The sequence below is a fragment of the Oryzias latipes genome, chromosome 9 (assembly GCF_053564925.1).
Source record: "Oryzias latipes strain Hd-rR chromosome 9, Olatipes_Hd-rR_3.1".
In the NCBI taxonomy this organism is placed as follows: domain Eukaryota; kingdom Metazoa; phylum Chordata; class Actinopteri; order Beloniformes; family Adrianichthyidae; genus Oryzias; species Oryzias latipes.
Genome location: NC_136245.1, coordinates 14,114,202 through 14,124,915, shown reverse-complemented (window position 1 = coordinate 14,124,915; position 10,714 = coordinate 14,114,202). Strand labels below are relative to the sequence as shown.

Below are 10,714 nucleotides of genomic sequence, written 5' to 3'. Positions count from 1 at the left end.
CCGCGCTCGGGAACCATTTGGTGGTTTAACCCCCCAATCCAACCCCTTAATGCTGAGTGTCAAGCAGAGAGGCACTGGGTCCCATTTTTTAGTCTTTAGTATGACTCGGCCTGAATTTGAACTCACAACCCTCCAATGTCAGGGCGGACACTCACATACCACAAGGCCACTGACTAAGATCTGCTCGAACCCTGTGTGTTGAAATTATTTTATAGGCTAGATATGCAGCTGATGGTGATATTAGACTCAAGAACCTTTAGTCAGGGGCTCCAAATGCAATAATACGAACTGCAGCCACCTTTTCTACTGTTCTAACACTTTTTGTCTTGAAACTTAAGTTAAAAAAATTTAAACAATTTCTACAAGTTTTAGTTGTAGTATTTTAAAAATTAAATGTAAATATTTTGTCGTTAAGACCGTATAGGGACTGTGAAATACAAGGATTCCAAAAATTTGAATCTTTTTATGTTCACATCAGTTATCAGGTATCCACCAGCACAGATCATCATCTGGGCTAAAAAAGGAACTTTAATGTGTTAAAAAACATTCTCATTAAAGGCGAAAGCTCAGCCATGATAGCTGTTTGACGTTCCTTCTCACTCAAACATGAATATCAAGAATTTGGTTAAAGCTAAACCGAAATTCTTTGAAAATGTCAGGAATTGTGTCAACATTTAAAAATGACAAGCTTAAGAAAATCACAAAAAAGGCAACTATTTCTTTTTTCCTTCACAAACTTTAACTCCAAACCAACCCCTTATTAAATGAAAATATGTAAGACATAACCTTTTTGTTGTTGGGTTCAAACTATTAACGTTTTTTGTACAATTGACCCCTTAGTGCTTGTGTATTTTTAATCTTTAGGGCTGCTTTGAGGAATGGTCTCTTTAGTTGATGTTTCCCAGCTCTCTGGGTGACCCACACCCTCTGCTTAAGCAATACCACCGTGACCTCCACTGCAGTTCTACACAGTATACATGAGACAAGAGACAGCAAAGGAATGGTTTAATGTCCCATTTAAGAGAAGCAAAATCCTGTCAAACATTCAGCTTCAACGCTTTCTTAATCAGAAACATGACCGAATCAACACACCTACATCCTTCCATGAACTCCAAGAATTCTCTGAAATGATTTTTTGCCAGTTGAGGTTTTACACTGAACTTTTAATCCTTCCTTCTTTCACTGTTTCTTGGAATCAGCACCACAAATGACAAGTGTGATACTGCCCCCCTGTGGAAAACTGAAACAATTACATTTATCAATCCAAGTACCTGAAGTTTAGAAATCCAAAGAATTTCTATGAAAATTCACTTCTTGATATGAAACCCATCACCCGGAATGAAAATGTTCCCGGTTGCCTTTTTAATGATTAAAAAATTTTGCTATCATGTTAAAGTAACATTCTAATAGGTCTTCACCTAGTTTCAATTTGGATCATATATGGATGATTTTTTTTGCATTATTCACCCAAAGTGATCATCAGTACCATATAGGATTAAAAACAAACTTGGATCCATTTTTTTTCTGTGTTGGCCTACAGTCTGATTAAAAGCAGTGGGTTGTGTCTGGAAGGACATCCGGCATAAAAATGGTTTCAGATCAAACTGACATAAAAAACTCTGGAGCCTGATGTGAATGAGAGTGAAACAGACTTCAGGAGCAGTAGAGACGTGATGGATAGGCTCGGTGTTCAGTAGTACAGGGCAGTGGGTGGGCGATTTTTTACAAAGGATAAAAATGGAGAGTAAGCCGTTTTTACCTAAAGAGAGCCAGAAAAATTGAGTTCCTGTAAAAGAAGGAGCACAGGTGAACTTCTGTTCATTGATCAGGGAGAGAAAGGGAACAAAGCACACAGCACCGGACTTTGGTTTGAAAGCTGACTATAGCGGTAAAAAAGAATGAAACAGACCAGACTTGAACAGAGTGATGAGATTTAAAGTGAAGAAGAGACAGAAAGAAGAGTTGGACATGTGAGAACTGAAAATATGAATGTCAAATATTGAGATCATTGAGATGATTCAAATGTGTTCAGAGGTTAGAGACTGTAGGGTGTAGAGGAAGCACAAAGATATATTTTGGAGTGGAAGTTAAGGAGAATGAAAAGGATGGGGATGAGTGGAGGAAAATGAGAGTAAAGTGCTTTACAGGAGGATTTGGTAGAGGTTTTACGCCGAAGCCCTTCCTGACGCCCACTGTTCCACAGCCCAGGGTGCTAATGGACCTCCCTGAAACATGAAGGACAAAAAAAAGGAAACGGCTTCCAAGAAAAAGAATAATTCTTTCTTTTCATAGAAAATCTTTTAAAAACATTCTGTTGTCTTCCACTGAGTTTAACAGGAACTGGGACAAACGGCTTCCATGGAAAGGCATCGTCAGTCCTTCTGGAGCCTTCAAACATTCTTGAGATCAGGAAGGATTCGTCTGGCACCTGTGAGCCGGGCCGGTCCGTGTCTGACTTTTACTGGAACTGAAATGATCCTCGTGTGAAAACTCTTTAAAGCCAAAACGATTTTTGGAACACAATATGGACAAAAGCTTCTCGAAAGTGAAAGCCCCTCTGAATATTAGTGCTGGTGACGAGATGCCTCTCTGGTAAGAACCAGTCTTCTCAGCTACAAATGCACACTAAAGAAAAAATATATATATATATGTATATATAAATATATACAAAAATACAATACAAGTCAGTACAAAAATAGCACAAAGTTCAGTTTAAACAGAAAAGAAAAAACATCCAAAATGTTTAGTGTAAACATTTCTCAATCTGCTACATGTTGTGAGGCTTTGTGGCTGGTTATCTCACCCATGAACCTCGAGTGTAGTCGCCCGCCGCCTTTCACTTCAAAGACAAATATAACGTGTAGCAATTCAACGTCATGCCACAGTAAACAACCAAAGAAAAGGACAGCAGGAGCATGCTGCTGAGCGCTCACTTAAACTGGAACCTCTGGTTGGTGAGCCGCCGAAGCCAGGATTTAGCTGCAGCTTGGAGATACAGTAAGCACATAGTATACAAAAGATGCATCAAACTTATTCTTGTAGGCTTTAAGGCTCTTTTAAAAAAAAATCCACGTCCAGTAAAGAGCAGGAGAGTTCCACAAGGTGATATGCATAAATGGTACATTTGAGACACCAAAGCCGTCTCAGTCTGTCATGCACCATCACTGTCACCACTGTCAGGTTGTTTCTGGGGGCATAAGCATCAACAGCAGCAGAGGCATAGATCATTCCTTTTCTTTTTTTTTTTTCAAAAACTGGCATACACGGGGGTTTGGCAGAGACAGACTGGGTTGTGACAAGGTTTCAGTTTTAGCGTGCACACGAGGCCTTCACAGGCTCAAACGTCCATGTAGTCATCCTCTTCGTCCGACTCGCTCTCCAGAGACGACTCCTGGCTGGACGTCTCCTGCACCTCTAATGCAGGCTGGCTCAGGCAGTCTTTCTTGACTGTGGCGGCCGACTGGGAGGACAAGATAACGTTCTGTGTGAGAGCAAACAGCAGAGGTCTCCGTTGAGAACAGGACTAGAACAGGCTCAGCATGTGCAAATGCTGCTCATATTTAGAGCGTACCTTCAGCCTTTGTTTGGTTTCCTCTGAAATGCTGCCTTTCGGTGAGAGGAGTGTGGGAGTCGGAGGTGTCACCGTGATTTCTGGGGGAAACTTGGTCACAAGGGAGGGGATGAAAAGCTTTGGCATATTTGCTGGGATTTTGGAGCGGATTCGGCTGGGATCTGGAAGCTTTGACTGCTCGCTGCTGGCATACGGCAGCTTGTCTGGAACCCAGAGAGAATTTTCAGAATCCTAAAACTTTTTTATAGCGGTTTAAAGTTCCCGGGGCCTTTTATTTCTGATGATGCAGTTTTTTTTTTTGCCAAAATCAAAAAGCCTGTGTCGTTTTCTAGAACATAGTTTCTGCAGAGCGGCAGGAGTTCATTAGAAATTCGCTTTTGAGTTGTAGGCAGGACTGTTGGTATGGAGTAAATCCAATCCCCACTAGCTTACAGTCCATCACATCCCCATACTAACATTACCGATGCAACAGCTATCCAGCTGTACAGTTTTATTGTTTTGTTTTGTTACAGCTGTACAGTCAGATGGATGTAGTTGTTTACAAGTGTATGCAGCACAATAGAGCAGGGAGCTTGTTGCCCGCAGGTTGTAGCTTCTACATCACTGCTACAAGCTTTTTTTTTTTACACTGGTTTTCATTCCCTCCAGACAGCATTTTTCCTTCCGATTAACTGATTTCAATAAGAAATACCCCAAAACACAATTTTAAGCCTATTTTTCTTTATATATGTCCTCCATCATCAGAAAAATGCCACAAGAACATGCTAAAAAGACCAAGAGAAATGTAATTGGAGTGGGTCTTTAATTCCAAAAACCTTGCCACGTTCTAAATTGAAACACTGACCTGGGCAGGGTTGTGTGGTGCTACATGTTGCAGTTTCCTCCTGGAGCCAGCTGGCAGCAGGTTGTTGGCCCGGGGACACCGACGCCAGTTTCATCTGCTGACAAAGATGCGACTCCTGCTGACGATACAAGAGCCCCTCTGTGGGGTCCTCCCGCTCCTCTGTGAGGTGAAGCACAAGATTTTAGTAGCTCCACGGGTCACATAACTATAATGGTTAAAAGGTTAAAGGTTAAAGAAAAAAAGGTTAAAAAAAACATTTAAAAAAAAAAGTTTAAATCCAAATACTGTTGACTAAAACACAGCTACATTTACACAACAAACTCCAAAGAAAAAAAATTTCCCTTCACCCCTGAGATCGCAACAACTCCATTTTAGCCTTTTTGTGTCAGAAAATAACAGAAATCTAGAAAATGATTTTTTGTTTTGCTCATTAGATGAGTGTTTGCTGCGTCTGCAAAAAAAATGTCTCTGCAGCCCTGCTGCACTCACACATGAAAACAATTGCTCTGATACTTTTCAGGCTTCTCCCATAACGTTGCCTAGGAAACCATTGCGTAACACACATTGATGGGTGTTAGACGAGGTGTTGCTTTATGCAAACACGTGCATGTTTGCAGGTAAACACCCACCTCCATGCAAACAAGCTTTTTCCATGAATGTACACAGACTTCAAAGGTCATCCAGCTCCATGAACCTAACATGAAGCAACCAGCTGCAAACATGTAAACGATCTTAACCAATCTGCAAATTGGGAAAATACCAAGACAATTTGGAAGTGGGACCATGGCCCAGCGTCTGGCAATCAAAGAAGAATCAACTGTTACATTTCACTACCGTATTTTCCGGACTATAAGTCGCCCTTTTTTTCATAGTTTGGCAAGGGGTGCGACTTATACTCCGCAGCGACTTATATTAGAAATAAATTGAAATAAACACATTGTTAACCCTCCTGTTATGTTCATTTGTGAGGAACAGAGATGATGTTCCTGGGTCAATTTGATGTATGAGGTATGTTAAGTGTTAAGAGTATGTTAAGTGACTCAGAGAATCAGCAAACTTTTCTTTACAGTAAGATCTTGAAGGCTAAAAACACAATATTCTATTTTCCAATGATTTCATAGATTCAGAAATGCAATAAAAATGACAACTGTTTCTACAAATACAGGATGAAAACAGAGTATTAGTTGGCTAATGATGCTTCATGAAAGGAATAAATAAATAAGTATGAGAAAGAATTACTGTGAAATTATGAGATAAACAGTCTGCTATGATTGTGTCATATGAGGTTATGCAAGTTATTATATGTTGGTCTCAGATTTTGTCAAATAAATTTCCCGTCAAAATGCGACTTATAGTCCAGTGCGACTTATCTGTTTTTTTCTACTTTATAATGCATTTTTGGGCTGGTGCGACTTATACTCCGGAGCGACTTATAGTCCGGAAAGTATGGTAATCTGTGGGCTTTTGAACAAACCTGTATGAGTCTTATGTTACCCACAACACTGAGCTGTTGAAAAGCATAATATCAAAGTATGGATTATACAGTGAATCTATAAACTCAAATCCGTTTTAAAAGCATGATCTTAGAAAATTAGAGTTCTGTAAACAATGCATTTACACTTTTGAATGTTTTCATATGATGGAGTGTCACAAATGTTCAGTAATAATCCCACCAGAAGCCAAGTGGAGCAAAAAAAAAAAAAACCTTCTAAAGTTTATTTGAACAAAATCTTGTATTTTTCATTCTATAAAAGTTTGCATCTAAGGATTAAAAATAAAAATTCCATTACCTACGTGGAATGGCATTACAATAGTATCATCATAATCTTGATCAATAATCCTTTTTTAGCTGCATGTTTGCCCCACCAACTTTAAGAATGTGCCACAAAGACAAGCCAGGTATCATGAACATGTTCAAGAAGATGTTCAGCATCTTCTACCCTTCAGACCAGCAGCTTGTTTTGTTAGGTTAGGTTCCACATTCATCAGCTGACTGAGTTACCTAGATATCACTGAAAGCTGTTATACCATGTAAATGCTAGAAAGTGCAGTAATGACCTTATAATGTTCTGTTATTTACATTTTTACCAGCTTGTTTGGGGAATTTGTCAATCACTTTGGTTACCATGACAGTGATTTTCCAGGGATTTTATTGGCAGAAAGTCTGTGGAAGCCTGGAGACTGTACAAGGTTCATCTGTGTCTGTTTCCTAGAGCATTCAGGTTGTAAATGCCACAGATCACCTCCATGTATTTGAGTCTAAGACAGTAATGCAATTAATATAAAAAGGAAATACATGATGGAAATATAGAGAGAAAAACCAAAATATGCTATAATGATCATGTATAATGCTGTAAAAAGTGCAGGTTGGGCCAAATCATCTCTAATAGTCTCATTAGTTCAGCTTTAATTAGTCATTGTTGCATTCTCTAATATAGAAAAGTTTCAAGACATGCTGAATTTGATTTCACATTCATATCAACAAGGCAACAAAGTTGCAGAAAACAGTCACTTCAAATAGAGCAGAGATCTGAACTAAAAATGAAACACTAAAAGAAAATGAAACACCTCGAAAACAAAGAGAGCTTCACCTGTGTATGGTGAAAAGGCCATGACAGCAGCAGACTGGCCGGCTGCTCTCCTGTGCTGAAGCTGATCGTGAAAGCTTGAGACGGGAGGTCTGGACATCTTGCTCAGAGGCTCACACACCGCTTTGGCTTGAGCGTCCTTGGTGGACAGTGGGTGGATGGTGGAGTGGCTGAGCAGGACAGGAGTGGGCAAAGACGTGGGGAAGAAGATCTCTCTGTGCTCCTTGGTGTATTTAGGTGTTGATGGGGCATCGCCAGAGGACTGCTATAAGAAAAAAAAAAAGGAAAGGGAAACCACAGTTGTCAAAAAAAAAAAAAATCCAAGTCGCTGACCACAGGGGTTTTTTAGGAAATGCCAATCGTCCAAAACTCTGGCAGGTTTCTGAGAACAACGCCTCTTTTTGCCTTGAATCTTGGTGCTGTGGATACAGTCAATAGCAGAGTACTTTCAAACATACATCTGCAGTATTAGTCCAGGCTCTCTACGAGAGGTAATGACATCCTTCAGAAGCGATGTAGTCCTCCGCGTGTGCAGAGCAATAAAGTCTTGGTGCTGGACATTGTGCTGGGTGCTGGTGGACTCAGCTCCACACTACACAACATCCCTCTGAGCCACTTTCCTGGGTTTTTTGGAGGACCACTTATAAACACAAGAGCTGCACAAACAGCCTCTGAAAACAGCCAGCCTTGCTTCTGCAGTCGCTGTCATGGTAACGCAGAGGAGCCCAGTTAAAAAGAAATGAACAAAGCTTCTCAGTTTTTCATTTAAAATGGATTTCTGAAAAGTTGGACGAGAACAACTAAATCTATTTAAAACTGAACATGGCAAGACCACCAGTTTTGTGGTAAAATTACATTTAAAATTTACATACGACTGAGCAAGACTTATTTAACAGACATGGTTAAGAAGTAAGGCTGTGGCATTAACTAATGAGTTTACCGTTTCCAAGATTTGTTGAAACTATAAAAAGCTAGGAGCTCTGCTCACAGCCACATCGCCCACTGACAAGCTAAGAAAGAATAGATCCATCACAACAATCTAATGTTTTCAGAGCGTTTGGCTGGTAGTTAAAAATCAAACGGTGGTCAGAATCAGAGATGGATATGATGGAAGCACCCAAAGGACTGGAACAGAGGTGCCTGTGCAGGTCAGGTAAAAAGAGCAGTCTGAGGCAGGAGCAGATCCTTCAGCACAAAGTAGAGCAGCAGCTTCAAGCACGAAGCCAGCTTTGATGATTCACATCTCATGAATTAAACATCGCCAGCCAAGAACCAACAAGTCAGCTGGACTGCATGCATGAGGGAAACACTGCGCCTGAGAAAATTTAAGCGTGCAGCAATTACTTAGCTCCATACCCAGGGTCAAAACCATAACAAAACAACACAAACACAAAAAGAGGCTTCTAGAGACCCCATCAGATCAAGCAGCTTTAGTTTATTTGGTTCAGTTATGCTCAACTATAATATATTGCAGATTTGATCATTTAAAACAGAAATTCCATTACTTAGAATGTATCTGTCTGACTTTAATTATTAGCTTAACCTCATTAACTGTTAGCTGAACAACAACAACCATTCATGGAAGCATACATGGTGTCAGTGGGCACATGTCTTTGAGCCACTCATTTAAATCAAGCTAAAGCATGAACATTTATCTTGATTGCTTCTTTACAGTTTCTAAATTGAGATCTGAGCTCTGAAAAGGCCACCCCAGGACCATGGGACCTCAGCTTTGGTGTCTTTCAAAAGGTTTTCGCCCAGGGGTATCAAACTCCAGGCCTTGAGGGCCGGCCTCCTGCTGGTTTTCCAGAGATCCTGCCTCATCTGCTACTGAACCTAGATCAGGTCAGTTCAGCAAATAAGGAGCTTCAATGGCAGGTTGGTTGGAAAACATGTAGGCCTGGATTTGGGCACCCCTGCTTTAGACCAACTTTAGCCAAAACATTTAATTACCCACTGGGTTATGCATCCGACACCATGCTGTGTTGTGGGAAAATGTGTGCAATCGTCTTGAAAGTTCAATGTGAGACCACATACTTTTATTGAGGGATCTGATTGGGCAGTTTATAACTTGCACTACAGAAGAAATATGGGAAAAAAAAGAATTAGCAAGAACATGTTAAAGGTAATAGAGCAAGAATAGTTAGTCTGACAAATATAATGACTGAGTGATGAATAGATGTTTATTTCTCAAAAGAAGTCTATGGGATTTTGGCTTCTAAGAGCCATCCTGTTTGGATGCGAGGGGGGAGGAGTCACTCAGTCCAGTTCTCATTTTCAGATAATAGTTATAATCAATATAATAAAAGAATAAAAGTTGTGGAACTGTGAAAGTAAGACAACTGTCTTCATTAAAGAGAGAACAAATGATAATGACTTTGTCCTAATAATTAGAAACCCATAAGAAAGACAAAATGTGTTTCCTCATCTTTCTGCTGCGATCTCTACATTACATAAAAGTGTTGCTAAACCCAAACAAGTATTGAGGCTGCTAACCCAAAAATAGCATATTAGCAGAGCTTGTATGAAACAACAGGAGGAGAAAGCACTCATCTTATTCACCAATAGAACACACAAGAACTCCAACTACTACATCATACAGCCTAATTAGCACGACTACTGATGACCATTATGTGTTCTACCCGACAAAAGAGGTTTTTTCTGGCAGACAGAAGGAATGAATTTCTCTCATTAGGACATCACTGTAATTTTGCAAAAGCTTTCAGCAATCTTTTATTAAGATCTGTTCAAAGTTTAACAGCACACAGCTGATTTTAAGGTTTGTGTAAATTAAAAAGAAAAAACATTTCAGAAAAATCCATGGAGCCATTTAGCAAAAAGAGATTAAAAAATAACTTTATCAAATGTGAAGATGCTAAAACGACACAATCCCTAAAAACATCAACTCTGAAAAACTGTAATGCAGAGAAAAGCGTGGCGTGATCACTCAAAACAAGAGAACAGGTTTATTTCGCCAACATCTACTTCTCATGAGTCTGAGGTAGAGGGAACATCACCGTGACAACAGGATGTGGGCAGAGAGACCCTTGATGACTGTGTGGGCAGGAGGAGGGATGAGAGGAAGAGGGAGACACCGACACAGAACCAGGAAAAAAAAAACCCTGATGGTTTGACGAAGAACATAGATATAGAACTTCTGCTACCCTTCTACTAGATCTGGGGAGATTTCATAAAAATGGACAAACTGGTCCATAGCCATCTGCTACTGAAAAGACGGTTTCTGTATTAACTTAAGTGGCAAAAGAACTGATAAATCAAGATTTACTCAAAATTAACCATATAGAATCAAGACAGTTTTTTGAATTTTTGTTTAACAGAATCAATAAAACAAAACTAATGCTTGAAAAAACAATGTCACTTGCAACAGTTTAATGCAGTTAATTGGAACATAAGCTCTTTGCAAACTAACAATACTTGCAACACAAAAAAATAATAATGCTTTGTGGAAGGAATTTTCCAGAAAGCTTCAGCTCCTGGATCTAGATCAGGGTTCACTGAAGGACAGTGTTTTGATGTTAGTCTCAGACTATTTCTTATATTTCGAAAGTTGTGTATAGTGTCACAGCCTGAAAGCATGCTTATTAGGTTCACTGATGGTTCTAAATTGTCCCTTGGTGTGAATGTGAGTGATGGGGTGGCCCTACAACACACTGGTGACCTGCTCAGCATGTACTTGGCCCAACAGTAGCT

General features: G+C 39.8%; 1 protein-coding gene across 7 annotated transcripts in view; it reads right to left on the bottom strand.

The window, feature by feature from the left end:
* Positions 1-988: 988 nt before the first annotated feature.
* cabin1 (calcineurin binding protein 1) overlaps positions 989-10,714 on the bottom strand; it is a 46,068-nt gene continuing 36,342 nt past the window's right edge. For 5 of the 7 annotated variants that reach the window (XM_023958653.2, XM_011479449.4, XM_023958654.2 and 2 more), the window contains 4 exons: positions 7,007-7,268; positions 4,416-4,574; positions 3,572-3,774; positions 989-3,481 (listed from right to left, as the gene is read on the bottom strand). In XM_023958653.2, coding sequence (XP_023814421.1) covers positions 3,338-3,481; positions 3,572-3,774; positions 4,416-4,574; positions 7,007-7,268 — 768 coding nt within the window. In that variant the 3' untranslated portion in view covers positions 989-3,337. The remainder of the gene's footprint in view (positions 3,482-3,571; positions 3,775-4,415; positions 4,575-7,006; positions 7,269-10,714) is intronic. The other 2 variants (XM_023958652.2, XM_078952696.1) reach the window with 1 other exon arrangement.